Source organism: Marmota monax, unplaced genomic scaffold, assembly GCF_021218885.2.
Source record: "Marmota monax isolate L192 unplaced genomic scaffold, Marmota_monax_Labrador192_F-V1.1 WCK01_AAM20220418_F8-fsc00051, whole genome shotgun sequence".
NCBI classification, from domain to species: Eukaryota; Metazoa; Chordata; class Mammalia; order Rodentia; family Sciuridae; genus Marmota; species Marmota monax.
In genome coordinates, this window is record NW_026695202.1 from 1776474 (window position 1) to 1799444 (window position 22971).

The following is a 22971-nucleotide window of genomic DNA, read 5'->3' on the forward strand; positions in this document are numbered from 1 at the left end:
AGAGTCTCAAAGTCATAATGGGGAGGAAGTAGGACTTGAACCCAAGTCCATCTAATCTCAAGCCCATACTTACAATACCTATGCCCTATCACGCTTCACTTCTCCAGGTGACAGAAATGGGCAGCACTTTGGTAAGCAGAGAACAGGACAGCATAAATCTTAGTAAATCCTGTATTTAATCATTCACTCACAAATATTTGCTGTGTACCGAGCATATTGAGCTGAACTCTGAGGATATACGTACAGGTAAGAGGGACCCCCTTCCCATGAGGAGCTGGCAGTTCAGGAGCAGAGGCAGATAAAAAGACAGACAATGACAATGACACCTTTAGGACCAAGGAACCAGGCAGGCCCAGCTCCAGGACTGGCATGTTATGCACAGGTCTTGAGACAGTCCTCTGGTGGCAATGGAGACCACTAGGCATCTTATTCTGGATTTGCATTCGCATAGGAAGCACCTGGCACCCTAACCATCCCACCTCTGGAGGTAGAAGATTGAGAGATGATGGATTCAGGGTCTAAAAATCGCAGCGAGAGAAAGAGAACTACTAATCTAAGAAACAGCTATTTTGAAGAGGAGGAAACTAATTTGCTATATGTCCCTGACATGCTAAGCTAGTCCTGGTCCCTTACCTACATCCTCTCTTCTAATCCCCCACAACGGTTTCCAGGGGAGGCATTATTTGTGTGTCATTTTATAAAAACAGACCCCTGTGTCCCAGGATTTCTCTAATTCTTTTTTTTTTGGGGGGGGTGGAGGGTACTGGGAATTGAACTCAGGGACACTTGACCACTGAGCCACATCCCCAACCCTATTTTGTATTTTATTTAGGGACAGGGACTCAATGAGTTGCTTAGCACCTCGCCTTACTGAGACTGGCTTTGAACTTGCCCGCGATCCTCCTGTCTCAGCCTCCGGAGCCTCTGGGATTACAGGTGTGTGCCACCCGCGCCCGGCCCTTCTAATTCTTACCAGTGTCTTTCTTCTTATCTCGGGAGAGCTGGTGGACAGTGGCGCCAATGTCATGCCTCAGGATCTTGATGATGCTGGTCAGGGCAGGCATGCTGCGTTTATCCAGGTGGGTGAAAAATTCATACTCGTCCTTGTTTAGTCGAGAAGGTCTGGACTCGATGTGGGTCAGGTTTATGTCATTCTCCTGGAAGAAAGAATTGAGTGTGAGGGGACAGTCACTGTGACCGACAGAGGCCAAAGATGCAAAGCCACACCCAGACACAGCATAGCAACATGTAGAGGTGAGGGGTAAGATTTTGTTTTTAATAACAGTAGAAGAAAGTCCTTAAATGATCAACAGATGTTTACTTTTTCTTCTGCAAAACCAAGCCCCAAATGGCAAGTGGTGGGAGGAATTATTCAAATGTCACGGTATTTGATCACTTGGAAACCTACTACTGGCTTAGATTTGCTACCACAGGATTTTGGTTTGGTTCAAATATCAAGGACAGTGGTGGCCAAAATTATTTACATAGGAAAAAACCCCCTTTTCCAAGTTAAATCTCACACGATCTCAATTAAGAGATAGTGCAGAAGCAACGTTGGTTTGCTGAAACAGAATTCTCAGCACTCAGACTTCTTGGCTTTACATCTAAGTTTAAAGTATATTGGTTATGAGATTTTAGGCAGCTTGTGTTCATCTTTCTAAACCTCAGTTTTCCCATCTATAAATGAGTGGTCTTAAAGATACCCACTTCATCAGTTCCTTGGGAGCCCTGGATGAGCTGGTGCATACAATCCCACTACTTAGCACATAGTAAATGCTCAGTAAAAATTAAGTAATTGCCATTAATATCTTTATATGATCCATTGGGTTTCTTTTATGCCATTCAACAAGTGTGTGCATCCGTGTGTGTGTGTGTGTATGTGTGTAAAACACCCATCAGATGCCAATCATCTTTCTAGGTAATTGGGGTCCCTCAGTGAACAAAACATTCAAGTTGAAGACATACAAACAGCAAGCATAAAAGATAATTTAGTTATTATTTTAAAAAGATAAAGGATAAGGAAGAAAAGCACAGCAGAGCAGGGTGAAGGGGAGAGACTGTCCTGAGAAATAAGGAGGGTGCATTGGCATATTGGATGGGGGACATAAGAGGTCTCGGGAGAAGGCAAGACTGATGTTGGGTCAGTCCTAAGGAGTTGACAGAGGTAAAGAGACTAAGGTCATGTGCTGCCCTGTTGAAGGGACAACAAGCAAGACCAGCATGAACAAGGCCAAGGAAGTGATGAAGGAAAAGTAGAAGAAGTCAGAATAGACCCAGGGGAGAGGCCAGTTATGCAGATCATTCGGAAAGAAATAGGGGTCTTACGAGGTTTCGAGCATAGAAAAATAGGCTTTCCCGGTGCCAACAGATTCGATCTGACTCCCACTTGGAGAATAAGCTTTGGGGGTATGACAGACCCACCGATAGGTCTGGCCTCCTGGCAGGAGGCCATTGCTGTGATGTGGGATGTGATGTGGCTGTGCCCTGGGGGGTGAGAAGAGGTGAAATTCTTGACACCTTGTACAATGTCCTCAAAGGACCAAAATTATCAAGGCACATGGAAAGATTTGTGGGTAAAGAAGTAGGAAAAGGTCCATCCTAATCCATACCACACTCAGATGTCACCATGACTTTGAATCACCATGTGGCAGAACAAGGAAGATTCTAGAAACCCCAGGGAAAGAAGAGGCACCAATTCGGCCTCCTGTCTCCTTGCAGTGTTTTCTTTAAGTCTCAAGCATGGTGGGTCAGGGGAGGCGCAGAGATGAAGAAGCAGCTTCTACTTTGACCTTACCCTCCCCAGCCCCTCAGACCAGCTGCTCCATAACTTCTTCAGCAAGCACTCGACGATGGACAAGTAAGTTGCTCGTGTTATTTTTCACCACTAGAGTCAGTGAGTAACATTATACATACACTTTTCCCTCCTTGCCTGATTTCTCAACATCAATGCCTAGGAGCCATGTTGCCGAGTTGCAAAGTTGTGTTCCCTTTAAAACATTTTTATATATTGACCCATTGCCCTTGGGAAAGGCCATACTCATCCACACCTCTTCTCTATTAGAGCCTTACTTCTCATCTGCCCAAACTTTCAATACTCTTGACCTGATAGTGAAGATAACTCATAACTCATTACTCAAATTTTTTTTATTTCATTGTTTAGAGGAGACCACACATTTTTTTTTCCTGAGGTTAATGATCATTTATTTGTATTTCTTCTTTCATAAATTACTGGTTCATGCCATTTTCCCATTATGAAGTTTTCTGGGTGTTTTTTTTAACTGATTAATAATAACCATTTGTATATTGATGTTATCTCTGTTATATGTAATTTTTTCAAGTCATTTTTTATGCTTGGCTACTCTTAAATACCTTCACACATACAAAAAATATTTAAAATGTTCTAAAAAAATGTAGGGAACTAAAAATAAATTAAGTCTCTCATGAGTTTTTAGGGATTGCACTTGAAATGCCTTCTTAGAAAAGAGCAACTTGTTCCTCATCACCACCTTCATGTCAGGTCTTCCTCAGTTTGTCCAAAGAACTCCCTAATTTTACGATCAAGTTCCCTGAGATTTACTTTGGCATTGATGGAGTTCTAGGTGCAAAATCACCAGAACATAAACAAGACGCACATGGCTGGCTGTGGCATTTGTCCAAATGCATTCCTAAAATCATGATGGTGGTGACGATAATGGTGATGGTAATGGCACTGCTGAATAACTTGAAAGTCTCACTTATTTCTTGGCTCTGACTTCCTTCCAAACAGAGGGGATTTGGGGCCTGGAGCCCATCTCTGACAATGAGATGTCACAGTTCTCTTGCAACATCTGGATACATTATACTAGTTCAGAAGGAGAGACGGATGTTGCCCAGCAGCAGAGCCTGGTGAAATCTGGTAAAACCTGCTGGACCCCCACACAAAGGAGTGAACCTTCAGCCCTTAGTCAGCTGCCCACTGGAAGTTCCCCTGATGCTCCAGCGTGCCACACCCGCATCCCTACAAAGAGCTGTGAAAGTTACTGTGTCCAATGCCATACAAATGCAAAAATAAGGATCATCTACTGTGGCTACTCTGCTTCCATGTTTTTAGACGGTGACGTTTTAGCTCTTTTGGTTGTTTTCTTACATAGGCACACAAATAATTAGTTACTGAAGTCCACCCTCCGATTTTAAGTACTGAGCATATCACCTGCTGAGAACACCAGTGCTAGTTCATTACAGAGAAAAACCAAGGGAGTACGGTTTATGTTTTATTAAAGCAAACAAATAATAAGGGTGATCTCAACATTTAAATGAACAGAAAATGCCCTGAAAATTCAATAACATAAATAACTCTAAAATGTCAAAAAAAAAAAAAAGTTCATCAACCAGATAGTTGAAGAGAGGTCTCTATCTTTGGCCTTGTTTATGGTCCAGGGTTGGAGAAGCCACATAGAACTACAATAATGAAACCTTTTCCCACTTGAGGATCACTTTACAGTTTGATCTTCTTTTCCGTGAGCTTTCCCGTAATCCTTTGAGGACATTAAAGAAAATGTAAAAAAAAAAAAAAAAAAAAGTGAAATTGGAGCTGAAGATGCTCTACTGCCAGCAAAAGGGAGGGACAATTATCTCTTCTGATCTTAGTCATTAGTCTCCTCACCACACTGCCTTTCCTGCCAGGGATCAAGCCCTCCTCAAATGTCAGCTTTTATCATTATCATTAAGTCAAATGCAAAAAGTTAAGGGCCCTGGATATTTTTAACTAAGTGACCTCAGACTCTCCTCCTTCAGTCCCACCCCATGACCCAAGGACACAAGATGCTGCCATCATTTGTGGGCTCATGTGGTGACCAGGTGAGACTAGATGGAGGCCCGAGTGGTGGACAGACGGATCCTAGGAAGGCCAGAGAGATAATGCAAGCTCTGAAGCTATCTCTGGCAAACAGATTGTTTCCTAAACAAAGCAAAGAGCAAGATCATCCTTCCTGGCTCAGGAAGAAAGAGAAGGGGAAGTTTCCCATTTCCTGACCTATGTTGAAACTTCCAAAGGAGAGACAACCAACCCCTGCCTTCTGCAGGGAGGAGAACACAGAAGAACCAAGAACCACAAAGGGACACGTGTGGGGCAGGCTTATTTGTGCTGGAGTTTAGGATGCAGGCCAGGGGCAGTAAGAGGGGGTGTGTGCAGAGGGAGGAAGTTCTGGGAGGCGAGTCATAGGTTAGGAGTGCTCACCACCCACACCCCACCCGGTGAAGCAGCCACTTTCAAAGAGAAGTTTAAGTTTCTTACTTTGGGAATAACCACAACACATATGCCATGACTCAGTCATAATGCTGCAGATCAGGCTAAGGGGAACAATTCACAACACTTTTCACCAAAGTTTTTATTCTAACTAAAGTGGAAAATTATGCAACCATTAAAAAGCAAGTAACAATGACATTCAAAAAATGAAGGGTCACCCATCCTTTAAGATGTGTTAAAAGCAGCAATCTCTAAATGATGGGTTTAGGGGTGATTTGGTTTCTTTCATCTTTCTCTCTTTTTTTTTTTTGTATCATAGTTGAACTTTTCTAAAAATATCATTTATTACTTTTATTATAAAAATTAACTTTATTTATTAAATGACTATAATGATAACCACTCAGAGAAATACTTGTGATGTATATTAATATGTGGCAATTAAAACACGTTTAAAACAATTATGTCAGGTCCAAAAAAAATCTTGGATGAAAAGCATCAAAATGTTTATGGTGACATCAGGTGAATATTCCAAGTCTTACATGAGAGGAGTTTCTGGCTCAGCATGCACTGAACATTCAGCTGGGGTCTTTATTTCTTCCCCATTTCTATCAACCTGTTAATAATTAACCCTGTGTTTACCAGGCAATTTCTTTCCTGGGGTGTGTTTCCGCTTATCAGTACAGATCCTTAGAAACAAATAATTCTGATTGCCAAGAGAGGCTTTAGAAATTAATTTCCGAGCCTAGTTAGGATCATAATTTTGTAAATGAATTTTCTAAACTAAACAAGAGTTCTTTGTAGGTCTCCAAACCAACCCACCCACAGTCACCATATCTTGATCTTACTCCAAGGGGACAGGTAAGGAAGGGCAAAAAGGTTTACTGTTAAAAAAACATTTCTTGGAGGTGGGGGTTACCTGGGATTGAACTCAGGGCACTCGAACACTGAGCCACATCCCCAGTATTTTGTATTTTATTTAGAGACAGGGTCTCACTGAGGTGCTTAGCTCCTCACTTTTGCTGAGACTGGCTTTGACTTAGAGATCCTCCCGCCTCAGCCTCCCAGCCGCTGGGATTACAGGTGTGTGCCACTGAGCCCTGCTAGTGTTAAACTTTTAAAAACCAAATTCATGATTTGTTCAAAAGTTAACTTATTCATACACATAACCCATGTAAAACCTTGATTGATTAGGACTCTGGAATAGAAAGTGTGTGGCAGGTTAAGATGAATTGCCTATTTTACAAAGGATGGACCAGAGGCCTGTTTCTTTTCCCATCTTGGAGGACACTTTTTAAAGAGGTTTTGGAAGCAAGTGAATAAAATTATACGATTCACAATGACGATGCCTTGGCTTGCTCTTCTGGATCCTTTAAGTTCCATTTTGTATTTTATTTTTCATTGACAAATAATTGCATATATTGATGGGATACAACGTGAGGTTTGGCTTTCTGTGTACCTTGTGGAATGATCACGGGAGGTCCACCTATCCATCGCTTCAGCTAGCTATCATTTCTTTGTGGTGACAACATTTAAATTCCTCTCTGAATTGAAATATTTGCTACATTATTAGTGACTCTGCCATGGAATGGGTCCCAAACTGGCTTCATGCTGAATCCCCTTCTCTCCGTCAGTATCCGATTCTATGAGGAAAGGAGATTGGTCTCCTGAAAATAGCTTGGGCTTCAGAACCAGCGGAAGTTCAAATTCTCATTCTGCCGCTCACTGCCTTTGGATATGCTCATTGGCCACTCTGAATTTTTGCTTGTGTTTAAAGATAACATTTCTTTTTTTCCTGGCAGCTTAATGAGTGAGAATTAAAAGGGTGAAAACATGCCCAGCACCATTTGGGTTTGACTCTTACGAGCACAGTCAATTCCTGCTGTATTCTTCCTCCTCACCTTGGAATAGACACACCTTTCCCTGGCAGGTGGGACACATGATATTTTAGGCCATTTTACCTTTAATACCTTTTTTGCCCTTCAGTATTTCTCAGCCATTTCTCTGAGAGCAGACTTCAAAAAAAGAGAAGGGAAGGGTGAGCCCACTTTGAGATGTGACCAGAGTGGAAGGGAAGGGCTACTTAGGCTACCGCCGGGCCTTGTTGTCAACTAAGTGATACCCCAACCTCTTTGGGAGGTTTCTGGAGCCAACATCAAAGACATCTACAAAGAATGTCCCTGGTCGCTGGTCTCAGAGAACAGGTAGGAGCTTTCAATGATTCATTCCCTTGAGCCCCTCCCCTATGCCCAATGCTGTTCTCCGTGCTGGTGTGAGCGAGTGAACAAAGCAAGAAAAAATAAAATGTCCTGACCTCCTGGTGCTCAAATTCTCCAAGGCAGAAATAAACAGTAGCTATGGAAAATGAGTCAAATACAGTCCCCAGATGGTGTTCAGCACAATAGAGAAAAAAGTAAAGCAGGAAAGAGGGATCAGATTCAAAAATATATCTGCAAGGGACATCTAAACATAAACCTAATGTCAGTGTGGGGACAAATCCGAGGGAACAGCAAGTGCAAAGGTCCTGGGGTAGACAACATAACTGAGGACCACAAAGGAAGCTAGTAGAACTGGGGGAAGAGTGAGCAGGATGGAAGGTAACTGGACAAGAGGCAAAAAAGTGACCAGCATAGACCCTGGAAGGCCATATTGGCCATTCTTTGATCTTCGGTTTTTACTCTAAGTGATAAAGGAAGCTATGGGAGGCAGAAGAGAGAGATGATTTGACTCAGATTTTAACAGGAGCACCCCAGCAGCTGTTTTAAGAGTAGACTTTAGTGAGAGGAGGTGGAGGCTACTACCATGTTTGGGGCGATCAATGATAATTGCAAAGATTAGAGAAATGTCATGGAGGTGCAGGCAGGACTTCTTGGATATTTCACTGATCTCTCTTGTGAGAGGGTCAGCAACAGCCCTGGCTGGCCAAAGGTGTAAGGAATTATGCCAACAGGGTTTATCAGAAAACCAGAGTCATCCAGGAAAGTCTGAGTTAAATTCTACATGAAGCCCAAGACTAGTCCACTGCACCCAGGGGTGGGAGTTGGGGGTCTCCAAGAGGGGAAAGCTGGGATTTCAGTGGATTCTCCCCCTGGAGACTCTTGCAGGATCTCACCCTGGCTCCCTCTTGGAGGGTCCTCTGCCACCCCCTGGAATTGTCTTCTCTCTGTCCTCTCCCTCTGTTAGAGATTCTGCCTTCCCCATGCCTCCAATTCAGAGGAACCCGTTCCTCGGCCAGAAGAAGCACAACAGCAGCTTATCCCGGCCTCTGCCCCAGGCCTCAGGGAGAAGAACTTCTCTTTCTTTTTATTCTTCCTTCTACAATTTTTCTGGCCAGCTGAGTGATAAGAGATGGAGGATCGAAAAGACCTTGCGGACTATTTCCATTGAGGCTACTGATGAGGAGTCCCAACTCTTGTGTCACCAATGGGCCACCGTCTTCTGTCTACACCATCACAATATGAGATCTGGCTTCACAATGGAAGTTTTGAGAGCCAGCTCCGTGTTGCTAGTTCTCAAATACGTGCAGCTAAAAGCAAGGCTAATTTTCCATTAGAGATTCTTCTACTTCATAAGTCATCAACCCTCTGGAACATGTTCAGTGTAAAAGCAATGGAAACAACCTAAATGTCCATCAAGTGGGTGAATAATGTGTAATCACACAATGGAATAGAGAGAGGGGAAAATGAAAAGCAAGAGCTGCACATATCAATATGGACAAACCTCAAAAACAAGGTCCAGGACTGGGGATGTGGCTCAAGTGATAGCGCGCGCGCCTGGCATGCGTGCGGCCCAGGTTCGATCCTCAGCACCACATACAAACAAAGATGTTGTGTCCGCCGAAAACTAAAATAAATATTTTAAAAATTTCTCTAAAAAAAAAAAAAAACAAGGTCCACTCCCCTCCCCTAAATAGGAAACTGCAGAGGGAATTGCAATATGATTTCCCTATTACGAAGAGCAGAGGTTTACAAAACTATGTGTCACTGGTGGGGTATCTCTATATAACAAAAATATAAAATGTTGTATGAGAATAATGTATCAAGTTCAGATTAATAGCTTCCTCTGAGGAGGGAGGTGCCTGGGGAAGGGGCATCCAGGGACTTAGTTGGTTATACGGTTTTATTTCTTAAGCAAGTGAGTTACATGATCCTCTTTATAGCATTATCTATATTTTGGCATTTAAATCAAGTGAAAATGTCATCTGGGCTATAAAACCTTTTTTTTCTCCAATAGAACTCAAATGTCTTATTTTAAATAAAGAAGAAATGTTCTTGGGCTGGGGTTGTGGCTCAGCGGTAGAGCGCTCGCCTCGCATGTGCAAAACCCTGGGTTAGATCCTCAGCACCACATTTTTTAAAAAACAACAAGTGAAATGGAGGTGTTGTGTCCAACTACAACTTAAAAATAAATAAATAAATAAATAAATTTTAAAAAAGAAGAAGAAATGTTCTTGGGGAACATTTTGCTGCCCGTGGATGTTCTGGACCTAAGACCAGGGGGTAAAAGCGGTTCTCGTGATTCACCTTCAATCCCGACTTGCTCAGCAAGGCCCTGGGGATCACAGGTGAGGCTTTAAAGTCCAAACCTCAGAATGATAAACAACCTGTATGTTCTCGTCCTTCTGCTCCCAGAAACGCTGAGGTTGCACACAGGAAAGGATTTGCGGATTCTGCAACCTCTCCACTTGCTCTTCTCCTCTCGCCTTAAGGCTGCTGTTCCTTGATTCTAGAATCTACCCTTCCTCTTCCTCCTCCTGGCCAACCTTTTCACATTTCACCTGAAACACTACGACTTCAAGAACCCACTACCACCACCACCACCTTGTCGGCCTCCGGTCTGGGTGAAGAAGCCCACAGAACCTTGAGTTCCTCGGGGCACCCGCTGTATACACCATGGAAACTCCCTGTTGATGCAGTCTTCACGTTTTACGGGCAGTGGAGGGCTGTTTCACTGATGCCCGTGTCTGCATCACCTGTCTAGGGTGTGACCACAGCAGATACTCCAAAGATGCATAAATGAGACGATGTGAGATCATCCAACATCTGATTAGGGAGGAATGGATTCTTTGGGCTTGAGTAGGGTACAGCAAATGGATGTGTCTAATATGACTGTGTCTTTTCCTTTTGTTTACAAAAGACCAGTGCACTGTGAAAGTGGAAGGTCAGTTCTGAAGCAAATTTTATGTGCCTAGCCTTGGAGAGCTTCCATGATCTGAAGCTCTGTGTCTCCATCCATTAAATGTCGTTAATTAAGGGCCTCTGAGATGTCCTGAGATCTCAGAGCTCCATATCTCTGCTCTGTGTCTTTGCTTGTTCCCTTCCCTGGAGAATACACGGCAAGGTGAGTGTTGGAGGAGGAAGGGAGACCTCTTCATTGCAACTCCCCCCAGGAGCCTGCTTCTAATTTTATAGCTCATTACTAAGCAGTCAGATTCTCAGGAGATTATTTTCCTAAGAAGATGTGGGACATAAACTAGTAGGGACTAAAAATATAGAGAGTGATGGAAAATGTTTAAATATACATATAAAGAATTAGAGGAGAGGGGCTGGGTTTGTGGCTCAGTGGTAGAGTGCTCGCCTAGCATGCTGGGCTTGATCCTCAGCACCACATAAAATAAATAAATAAAATAAAGGTCTTGTGTCCAACTACCACTAAATATATATATGAGTTTTGGTATATTCCTAATCATCTGGTCTTAAGTCATCACATTTTTTCAAACTCCACCACCATAAACATAGGAATCTGTACATATTTTACAAATGTCCACCCTACCATGGTACATCCTGAGTCAGTTACCTGCTGAGATCTTCAAGGCCAGAAGTCCATTGACAGATCACGTGATTCCTTAACAGGATGGTGACTTTAGATCTAATTATCCGAGGAAGAGATGAACTCTCATCTCTTGGCAGGGAAGCCAACCTGGGTAACTAAATATTTCAGACCTCATTTTTTCTTTGAAGAGTGTGTTCCTAGGAGTTAGAGGCTAAGGAAGTTCCACTACATGGAGTCAGGACAAGGGGTCAGAGGGCCTAGGGTCACATTACTGAGTCTTTTGTTTATTATTCTGAGCAGTTACTAAGATTGGCTAAAGGTCTCAGTTGCATCTCTTCCATGCCATTGGGCACCAAGGGATGTTTCTACTTTCTCAAGCATGGAGTTTCTGCCATGGTATTTAGCAAGAATCCACAGAACACAGATGGGCCTCCCCATACATGAGATTTCTCACTGTTGCCGATCTTGGAGGAGCTGCATAGATTTTTCTCTTTTGTTGCTTTAAGGAAAGACAATATATTTATTCCACAGTTTGATTTGATTCTGCCCTGCCTTTTGCTGACTATTTTGAAATGTTGAAATCAAGAGCTTTCAGTGCTCCTTTTGCAGTAGAGATATTGCCTATAAGTGATTTGGAACATGTCACCTCCAATTTCTACTCATTGACCTTGTCTCTCAAGTTAGAGAAAATAACTAGGATTCTTCCATGATCAACCTTAAAATTTGTTAATTACACTCTCAAGTTGCCTACACCAAGTCTTTTTTCTTTAAACCAAATAAAACTCATCCTTAAACTATTTTTCCTATGACTAAGAACTTAAAAGTCCTTGAGGCTCTGTATCCCTGTAAAGATGATGGAGCACAGAGATAATTAGAACACGTTTATTTCTTGAGATCTTACTATCTGCCAGATACTGTTCTAATGACTTTTACGAATTAATTCATCTAATTTTCATAGCAGCCCTGTAAAATAGGCTTGTTATTACCTTTGCTTTAAAAAATGAGAACACCAAGCCACCGAGAGTGTAAATTGCTTCCCTGTGGTCAACCAGCTCAGAGGTGGCACAACTGGGTTTTGAATCCACATGGTTTGGTTCCAAATAGTAAATTGTGAACCCCAGCACTGTTCTGTTCCCCAGCACCTCACACCTAGGCTACCACTGATGGTCAAGAGCTCATAACTCCAAGCCAACATTCATTTAGTGAGACACTCATACCAGAAAAACTAGTAAGAGGATTTCCCTAAATAAGATCTCATGATCAAATGTGTTTGGGACATTCTGAGAGAGAACACTGAATAGTTTCCTCCCTGCAGGTCGGTGTCTGATCATAGCTTAAAACCTGACCTGGCGTCACAGTATGAAAACATGCATCAGGGGAGTTTTTTAAATTAAGGAAAAATAGAAATCCAAAGTCATGAGAGAAATGACAGAAAACACTGGATATATCAAAATTTTAAATTTCAGTATGACAAATGATACCATAAACCCAAGTAAAATGAAAGGGTTTGGGGGGAAGTATTTATCACACACATAACAAACTTCAGATTAGATAAAATTTCAAAAATCAATGAGACAAATTTACAAAAGGAAAAAAAAAATGATACCCTGGGTGAACAATTCATGATTTATGAGAGAAAATTTCTAATATTATGAAAAATAAAAAGATGCCCTCTTTTCACTAATAATCAGGGAAATAAAACCTAAAGCAATAAATTACCATGCTTAACCCATTTTATGGTCTGAGATTAAAATAAATATTAAGATACATATATAAATGCATATATATGTGTACACACACACACACACACACACAGGATTGAACCAAGGGGCACTTAACCACTGAGCCACATTTAAAAAAATATTTTTTAAAAATATTTTATTTTGAGACAGGGTCTTTCTAAGTCACTTAGGACCTTGCTAAATTGATGAGGCTGGCTTTAAACTTGTGATCCTCCTTCGTCGGCCTTTTGAGCCACACTACTTAAGCACATATTCTTAAAGGTAAACTATTGGGAGTATAAATTGGTACACAATATTAGGGAACAAATTAGTACTTTATGTTAAAATTAAAAGGGCTCATACCCTAAGATCAACAAGTCCATTTCTCGGTACTTACTCTAGATAAACATTTGCATATTATGTACCAAAATAAGCAAATAAATAAATAAAATAAGTACTACAGAATTATCTGTGGCTGCACAAAAGAGGAAAGCCTGTAGAAGTCAAAAATAAGGGGATGAATAAGTTGTAGTGCACACATATTAAGAACTAAGTTTCAAACATTAAAAGGTATTAATCATGTGCATATATATATCAACATGTATATACATTCAAAATATTGCAATTGATAAAATATGTATATATGTAATATACATATATATTCATTTTTACTGAATAGTTCTAAAGCTGTTTAAGGCCTTTACATGCATGAAGTCGTTGAATTTTCAGAACTACTCTGTGAGGCAGACACTGTCATTATTCCCATTTTACAGGTGAGGAACTGAAGCCCAGGTCCTCAAACAGCTCTCTCAAAGCCACAGCCTATGCCCCTGTCCCCCAACCCCAGTCCATGATTTTGACTGCTCTCTGGGGCTGACTCAAAGAGGTCGCAGAACAATGTGCACAGCATGACACCTGAAATGTCAACTGATGTTTTAAAGGACAGGGTGGAGCTACACTAAACCCATATAAATGTTTCCTTAGCCAGGAAGTTTGTAAGAGGGCCAGGATTGAGGGAAGAGAGGAAAGGAAAATAGCTTCATCTTTAATGTACTAACTTTTCATCCTAAGAAATAATGTGCTCATTTGTGATTTTTTTAATCCATAATTATGCAACAAAAAAATGAAAGCGAATATATCAAAATGCTAAAAGTGGATGATAGTGACTAGTGAGAATCTGAGTAGTTTTCTTAGACTTCGATGCATTTTTCAGTTTGAAAGAAAGAAATATCTGGAGACAGAACACAAGAAAAAGAGAATGGAGTCAGGATATTTGCATTATTTAAACATTCCAAAGATGATTCATATGTTCAAGGACAGCCGTGGGCAGGCTGTGGGGTATAGTGCAGAGATCATGGGCTTTGGCACCTGATATTCGGGGTTCAAACTCATCTTCACTGTGCATCAGCTGTGTGATCTCGAGCAAGTTACACAACCTCTCAGAACCTCAGTTCCTTCATCCAGAAAACAAGAACACTGCAAGTTCAATAAGGATCAGATCAAGAATCTTATGTGCCTGACATCGTATAATGTTGTTCCACAAATAGTAAAACTGGATTCTCTCCTTTAACTCAGTAATTCGAATGATCATAATTTTTCAATTTTTGTCTTTTTACTTATACATAGTAGACTCTATTTTGACATATTTACACAAGCATAGAATATATCTTATTCTAATTAGGATACCACTCTTGTGGTATCACAGTCAATATTTTGAGATTCACTGTGGTGTATTCATATATGTACATCTAATTTAACTCTGATTTTGCCAGGCTGTTAAAAAGGTATCAGAGTAATGCTGCCCTAGACAATTTCTTGAGTAACTGCTGAATTGCATTTTTTTGAAAAAAAAAATATACATACACCACACACACACACACACACACTAACAACTGTTCACTCACCAACCAGTACAGTGTCCTGCTTCCTCCTCTGTACAATGGGTATAGAAATACCACTCAATGATTTGGACAGTTGAGATTCTGGATAATGCATCAAAGAATTCTCCCAGAGCACACATGCGCCCGCAACCCTCCTGGGTGCATTCCATCCAGTTCTAGTAACTTAATTACTTGCAGTTTGTTTATTAGATTGTAAACATCCTGCTCATTTACTATTATTTAATCTATTAACTCTGACTTTAGCCCGAGGGGCAACCTCTGGAAGAGAAAATGTGATTAACTATCGAACACAAAAGTTGCCCAGAAGGAAGACTTTGCCACTCAGAAAAACATGATTTCTTCTTGACAGATCTTGCTTGCTGTGGTTTAGCCATACATCCTCCATTCATTTGGATAACCAGGTTTGATTTTTTTCAAGAGGTTTCATTTTTTTTAGAACAATTTTCAGTGGACAACAAAATGACATTGTATTTATACAACATGTCAGTGTTGCTCAGTGTTAGAGCATGCGCAAGGTCTTGGGTTCCATATCTAGCATTAAAAAACTAAAAGAAAGAATAGTACAGAGAGTTTCCACATACCCTGGCCCCAGTGTCTCTCATTATGAACATCTTACGTTAATGCAGAGCATGTGTTATTATTAAGGCATTGATGCCACAATGCATTATGGTAAACTAAAGGCCATGCTTAATCCATATTTCTTGAGTTTGCGTCTAACTAACGTCCTTGTCCATCTGAGGAGCTCATTCAAGATGCCACAGACATTTCCTCTTCAAGTCTATTTAGGATTCTCTTGGACAGCTTTTTAGACATTCCTGGTTTTTAATGACCTTGACACTTTGAGGAATAGTAACCAGATAATTTCTATAATGCTCTTCCATCAGGGTTTATCTGATGTTTTCCTTGTGGTTGGACAGGATTCTGGATTTGGGGTTGGAAGCGCTCAGGGATGAAGAGCCACTTTTACCACATATTCTTTGATCTTTTTTAACATTAAGAAAAGCTTTGTTTTAATATTAGGTTTCTTTTTGACAATATCTATCTACTTTGGTCAAAGTGTGGTAAGGAAGTCTGCACTTGAGGAGTAGGAGCAACCACTTAAATTATTCAGAATTCCTCTGTGTAAGAAATCTGTGTGTTCTCTGCCTGTTTACATACTCATCACTGATATTTAATATCACTAGCAAATTCAGGGTAAAAATTGACTGGCTCAGGAATACTCCTTCAAATCCATGGTAAAAGAGTGAAGATTCTAATTTCCTTTGCTCGTATTTAAATCTAGTTTGATTCTTAATTGAACAATTAGTGTCTATAAAATCTTGGTCGGCTGATGATATAATCACATCCTCCCCTTGAAGAAACCATCCTGAGGGTCAGACAGAAATGTATACACTGAGAGGCGAATCAGTTCTACAGTGAAAGGTCAAAGTGTTTGGAAACACAGAGAAGACAGCAAGTTGTTCAAGGATGCTGGAAATGGGAGGTCTAGGTCTGAGACAAGGAGTGTCTCCTGGGTACAGAAAATCTGCATTTCCACAGAGCTCACTCTTGGGGTCTAAGGTGCCCACGAGTCCTCTTGAAATTCTTAACTACGTGTGTCTTTGAATTTCTGTGTGGTCAGCCAAGTCGGAGGGGACAGCCAAGCACGCACCAGGTGTGTGGAGTCCCAGCTCACCTGTAACCCTGCCTCTGTCCCCTCCCTACTTCCCAGCAGGGAGTATAGGGGACTTGTTCCTAGCTCTCTGTACCAAGGGCCCCACCCAGGCTCACCACATCACCATAGTCGTGACCAGGTGGCAAGAGGTGGAGAGGGACAGGCACATTCCTCTGTCACCCTCCCCGCTCATAGATTTGGCAGGTGGTTGGTGCATGATTTGGTCCAATGTGAATCTCTTTTCCAGGGCTTCAATCTCTTGGGGGGTCACCGTCACTGTGAGGTGGTAACAGCAGGCCCAGAAGAGGGGAGATGGGCTTTCTCACCAGTAATAGGAGCTTGGCTGTCAGTCCAGCAGCTGAGGGGCCACAATGCCCAGGAAAGGTGAAGACAACTAAATAACAAAAGCCACCGAGACAGCACAAGAGAGAGATTGCAGAAGAAATGGAACAGTTTTATGTTTTGGTTTTCTTGACGGCACTTTTCTTCAGTTTTCTTAAAGTGCCTTTTCATGTCTGTGGTATATAATAAAGCCAGTCTTGTCTGGGGCAGTACTGAATACCAGTTAAGGGAGTAGGTCTTAGAGTCGGAATGCCTGGGTTCCAATAATATCTCCAGGATCTGTGTGACCTTGGGCAAGTTACTTGACCTCTCTGAACTTCAGTTCTTTTCCCTGAAATATAGAGAAAGAAATAGCCCCTACCTCATGCTATAAAAATAAGATTGAATGAGATCATGTCTGTAGAGCTGACATCACTGAGAGACATTCCCACACTCTACCCCAGCTCCACAGCTACTCAGACCTGCTGGATCTTAAAGAAGGCAGCTTTTCCTTACAACTTCTGTGTAGCCCCCACACTTCACCAAGCACTGAGAAATCCATAGGTTTCCATGCGATGTCTCATTCTACCCAGCCAGATACTCGAAGGATTTGTTGAATGTGTGATCAAACCAATGTGTCAATCAGCTGAGAGGTCAGATAAAAATGGGTACAAAGCAATGTATCCTCAGGTAGAAAAAGTCCCAGCTAAAACATTGGCAAAATATTTGGGAGGAATCTGGGTTAGGAAGACATGCCCAGCAAAAGCTCAAATCAGCATTTCCTAAATTCTGTTCCAACATGTTAATATATGTCCTAAAAAGTAAGAGTCCACAGTGATAAGCTTGGAAAACAGTACACACGTTTCCCATTTAAACTAACGTGATATGCTTTAGCATTTTATAGACTCTAAAATTCCTACAGTAAAGAAATCAGATAAAATGATACAACCCCAAGTTTTCCAAGCACATTGATCATGAAACCCCCTTTAATCATAAGACCTCTACTACCAGTATTTTCAAGAACATCAACTGTTTTCAAGAACAGAATTTGGATTTAAGCTGTTTGAGGAAGGGATGGTGTCTTACTGTTATCTTCTGCCTAAACGTACAAGATAATCAAAATTAATTTAGAGAATAAAAGAACAAATGGTTCTTCATTTCATTTTTGGCTGGTCTTTAGTTACAATCCTATATAACATTTATATAACATGCATCTAGGCATTTTACAAAACACAGAATCCCAGTTGAAAACGACAAGTCACATACTGTCAGCACCATACTATGAATATTTAAACTAAAAAGCTCAGAGATTGTGTGACTTAACAAGAGTTGTACAGCTGGTTAATGTAAGGGCCTGAGCTAAAAATCGAGCCTTCAATTCTATATCCTATTTTTTTCAATGCATATAATTATAAAATTCCTCAAAAGTTTGCTATGCCATTATTCAAGACAAAAATGAAGAGAGCACTTACCTCAAATAAGCGCAAGACTTTGGCCAGTGCACCAACTTCTTCTTTGAGCGAGAAAATCAGTGATATGGAGCCATTTTGAATGGAGTTGTCTTCAATGTAGCTTGTTTCCTACAGAATCAGATGCACTTGGTTAAAGTGTTTTTCATCACTTAGCAATTCATTCCCATGAAACCAAATAGGAATACAATGTTCTTGTATTTTTTGTTAAGCCTTGGAATACAATGAGCTTCATGTATTCTAAACAGAAATATGTGGTGGTGTAGAAAATAAATAAATAAAGGGCAATGGAATGGTCAATGATACTCCCAGGTCATCTTTCAATTTTAAGAAGTTTCCTTTATTCATGACATCACCAAGAATCGATGTCTTTTAATGAGCACTACTAAATGTCAGGCATGATTTACTTTGTATCTTTTGGAGAGATGCAAAGATGAATAAAGTGTTTCCACCTTTTAGGAGCTACAATCTGACTATAAGCCACTCAAAGTAAATCAAAAGATCCTCAGAGGTGATCAAATATGGTTCAAAAAGTATCCCAGGAAAGCATTGAGAAATAGATTGGAAAGTGCTAAAAATAGAACACTGGCAGGCTTTCGAGTCCATGACCTGGTTTGGAACCCTCTCTTTTTTATTTATCAGCTGTAGTGATTTGCATGCAAATCACTTAGCCTTCTTAGTTTCCTTGCCTATAAATGCATTTTATTGATAAGGCCTAACCAATCACTATTCAGATGATATAAAAAGAAGAAGTTTCAATAGAATATTAAGAGAAGTATATGAAAACCATGGAAATATCATAAAGTACACATGAATGACCTCTCAGCCTTTGGCAGGGAAAAAAAAAAAACTCAGCATGAATTTGTTGCCACGTACTGGGATCTGAGGTGTCCGATTGCTGAAATAGAATTGCAAACTACACAAATAACCTATCAGAAGATGGATGCCTTTCACGAACTAGTGAAGAATGTGTCAGGGATCTAGCACATACTCTATGCGTGTGACATGCACACCGAGATGGGATTAGAGTTGACAGTCCGTGAGTTTGCCAACGGAGTTCCTGGAGTTTTTAAAAATCATATGTAAAATTCTGAGTGTGCCCATAAACAGGCAGCATGTTCCCCCAAAACAGGAAGGAGAAAAATGTGCAGAACAATTACTCTCTTGTAAGCAAGTTAATGAGGTTAATGGGGCGGGTGTTACATCATCTCAGTGACAGAAAGCTACACTGGGCAGATTCTTATCAGTGTCTCTGGATAATAGCCCTACATGAATACTGATGACCCTTAGGACAGAATTCTTTGGATTCAGAGAATTCAGAGTTTCCCAGAAGTTCACATGAAACAGGAGTATGGGGAATTTATCAGCAAGTAGGACTATAGGGTGGTTCAAATAAAAGACTGGACATATCCCTGTTTGGACCAGATGTTATCTTTCTTAAAAATTTTTAATCTGTCATTAATAATTTTTTTAAAAAATTATAAGCAAATAGCAGAACCATCAGTAGATTGGAGGGAAAGGTACAGGGGAGGGGGGAGGGGAGGAAGAGGAGGACGTATTGAGGAATGAATTAGAACAAATTATATTCCATGTTTTTGTAAATGAATTCTATTGTCATGTATAACTAAAAAAAAAAAAGTAGAAAGAATCTGTAGTGTCCTGGGTATTGTAAGCACTTGATTTGGAAAAACATCTATGACTAGGTTTGATTACGTACCAAGTCCCCCCTTCAACTGTAGAGGGTAAGGAACTGGCCCATGGTGTGGCAGTTAGCCGGGGGAGCTAGGATCTGAACCTAGGAGACTTGATCCCTGTGTACTGTGCAAGGTCACAACCTGCTGCAGACTCTTACCTCCCACTTTGAAACCCTGCCAGGGGCCAGGTGAAATGGCACATGCCTGTAATCCCAGCAGTTTGGAGGCTGAGGCAGGAGGATCGTGAGTTCAAAGCCAGCCTCAGCAATTTAACGAGGCCCTATACAACTTAGCAAAACCCAATCTCAAAATAAAAAGGGCTGTAGATATAGCTCAGTGGTTGAGCACCCCTGGCTTCAGTCCCTGAAACCAAAACAATAAAAATCAATAAACCCTCCCAGGGATGTGCCCATGAGTCTGATTTCAGTCTCCTTCCTACAGAGAGCATTGAGCCCTTAATCCTTTCCAGTTTCCTTCAAATAACAAAGGGTTTCCCTGTTTCTAATTCACTTGGCAACTTTCTTTCTCCTGTTGACCTCCAAGAAAAGTAGGATATTCCTGATATGCCTCCACAGATCTCCATTCCACGAAGGCAGTGAAGTCTTAGATGTCCCTGTGGGTGAAGTTCAGCTACCCATCTCCCACCCCACTCTCACGTGTATCCAGCCAATCAAGTTCACTGCAGTCTTCTCCAGCAACAACCTTAGAAGTTAGTCTCTTTTTCTGTTCCCACAGACATCATGTGAATCCTGCTCTCTGTGGTCTATCTGCATTGATCCTGCTCCAACAGAATTTTGCCCATGAACTTCTGTGTTTTCAAAACCATTCCCAGTGATTTTTAATAATGGAAAACCTCAAAACCATGGATAAATACATAGTCCGTTTTTAAATTATGACTTTTCTCAAATGTGTCTGCAAATGTGCATTTACCATATGATAGGGTGCTACTCTGTCATTATTAGTATCAATGCTCAGTACCTGTCCCTGACTGGGTACCCCCTTTTTGCCAGGAACCCTACTGAGTACTTTTTTCACAGATAATTTGCATCATCGTTGGTAGCAGGTAGCACTGTTCAAAGGGTTTGAATGTCAGGGCTCAGTGAGTCCTGAAGTAGGAACAATATTTTGCAAATGAAGAAGAGGCTCAGCAGGAACATCCAGCTAAAGAGCAGCAAGGCTAGACTTGAACCCAAGTCCAGCAACCTCAATGCCCTTATTCTGCCTCCCAGTGGCAGACTCTGAAATGGCACAATAGCTTCCTCTCTGTAAAGTGTGAGGTGTGTGTGTGTGTTTGTGTGTGTGTGTGAGAGAGAGAGAGAGAGAGAGAGAGAGAGAGAGAGAGAGAGAGAGACTCTACCTCTGAGCTACATCCCTAGCCCTTTATTAATTTTATTTTGAGACAAATTCTCACTAAGTGTGGAGGCTGACCTTGAACTTGTGATCCTTCTGGCTCAACCTCCTGAGTCACTGGGATTATAGGCAAATGCCACCACATCTGGCAGAGGAGGGACTTTAAGTGAAAGGAAGCTCCTAGTAGTTTGTGAAATGGTGTGGCCTTCAATAAATTTGGAGTCTGGATTCTGATACTGCTGTTCTGCTCCAGGCAATCAGGGACCCTTGATCAAAACTCTTTTGTAGTAGACTTTTATTGGCTTATAAACTATACCTTATTTGTTTCCAACAAACATGTGCGTGGACTTATCCAAACTTGTGCTCGGGATAAATAAAAGACTGAGTAAATCAGTTCCAAAGTTACATAGGAAGAAACAGAGCCAGGGGAGAGAATTTTACCAGGAACCAGGATGCAAAGAATTTTGATCATTGAGAAATACAATAGTCACAGAAAGTTCAACAATAGACACAGTATGTTCTTTTTGGTTGTGTATATCAAATGCGTTCTATTACCTTTGGAAAAGGGCTGATTTCGAATTTATAAGCAATCCACTTTGGCAAGGGTGTTCTGGGGATCCTAACTTTTTAAGGTTAGTGCTTTGGGGGGTTGTGGAGGAGGTTTGTATTTGCAGGTGTGATCAAAGAGAGAGAAAGAGATCTATACTATAATACTACTGAAAACAAGATACTGATCTTCTGTCTCAGTGTTATCTCCGTTGTATGGTATGAGTACAGCATATTTCTATATTCTAGCATTTACCTACAAGGGAAACATTATAGTGAAGAAATGTGCAGTTTGGGGAGTCAGAACTAGGTGGTTTTCTTCTTCTTTTTTTTTTTTTTGCCATTCATTGATGTGATTTCTGTGTTGTTCACCTTCTATCCTATTGATCTGATCCATTTTTCTTCACTGCATTCATCTCTATATGACAGCATATGTTCATTTTGTTAATTTGTTATTGTTTATCTCCTACACTAAGATAAAATTTTTGCCAGATAAAAAAAACCACTGTGCCTGGGAAAAGCAGGTGCTCAATGAGTCTTGGTTGTGTGGATGATTGTTGTGCTGATTGCATGAATAAGGCCCTGATTTACTATATGCCCCAGGAAAATGGCTCCTTCACCATTCAGCCTTATGTCTCATAGGGATGTCTAGTGTGTGCTGCTTATCTGAGTTGGGAATTTTAAGAAGGCATAAACTCTGTCTCTTTAGAAGACTGTCAGAGATGGAGGGAGTCCTATAGAATAATCTAGTCCAACACTTCCCACCTTGATCTTACACATACCCAACTGAGTCTCCTCATCTCAGCCAAGTGACTTCCCAAGGCAGCTTAAGTAGGTCAAGGATGAAAACCCAGGTCTCCCCACTGCACTTCCAGCATGCCCCTCCTGGGCTTCACTAGGCCTGGTGCCTGACCTGCTATCTCTCCTTCCTGCCAATATCCGAGCTGCATTTTATTGAAAAAACAAATTGGGTCTGGTGCACACATTCTCACTTTCGAGTGCTCCAGAAACTATACTAAGAGATTTATAAGCATTATTTTATTTAATTCTCATATAACATTAAGATGTATTTTTATTCCTAGTTTACAAATGAATCAACCTGAGACTCTGCAAAGTAAAATATCCTGCTTCTGATGCAGAGGTTGCACCAGAGCACACTTGGAACCCTCCTCTTTACTAGTGCCCCTGTTATTGGTGGTGATAACTGGTGTGTCCTCACCTCAGTGCTCAGATGGCTGCCCTAACTCCCTCCCAGGGCTATAGGGTCCCCACCTCCAGCCACACAGAAACAAAATGGAGGACAGGTCAGTTCTAGGACCTGC

General features: G+C 41.1%; 1 protein-coding gene across 1 annotated transcript in view; it reads right to left on the reverse strand.

Moving 5' to 3' along the window:
* Pah (phenylalanine hydroxylase) overlaps positions 1 to 22971 on the reverse strand; it is a 69032-nt gene that overhangs the window by 44581 nt on the left and 1480 nt on the right. The window contains exons 2-3 of the mRNA XM_046429744.2: positions 18063 to 18170; positions 974 to 1157 (exon numbers count right to left, since the gene is read on the reverse strand). Of these exons, the coding sequence (XP_046285700.1) occupies positions 974 to 1157; positions 18063 to 18170 (292 nt within the window). The remainder of the gene's footprint in view (positions 1 to 973; positions 1158 to 18062; positions 18171 to 22971) is intronic.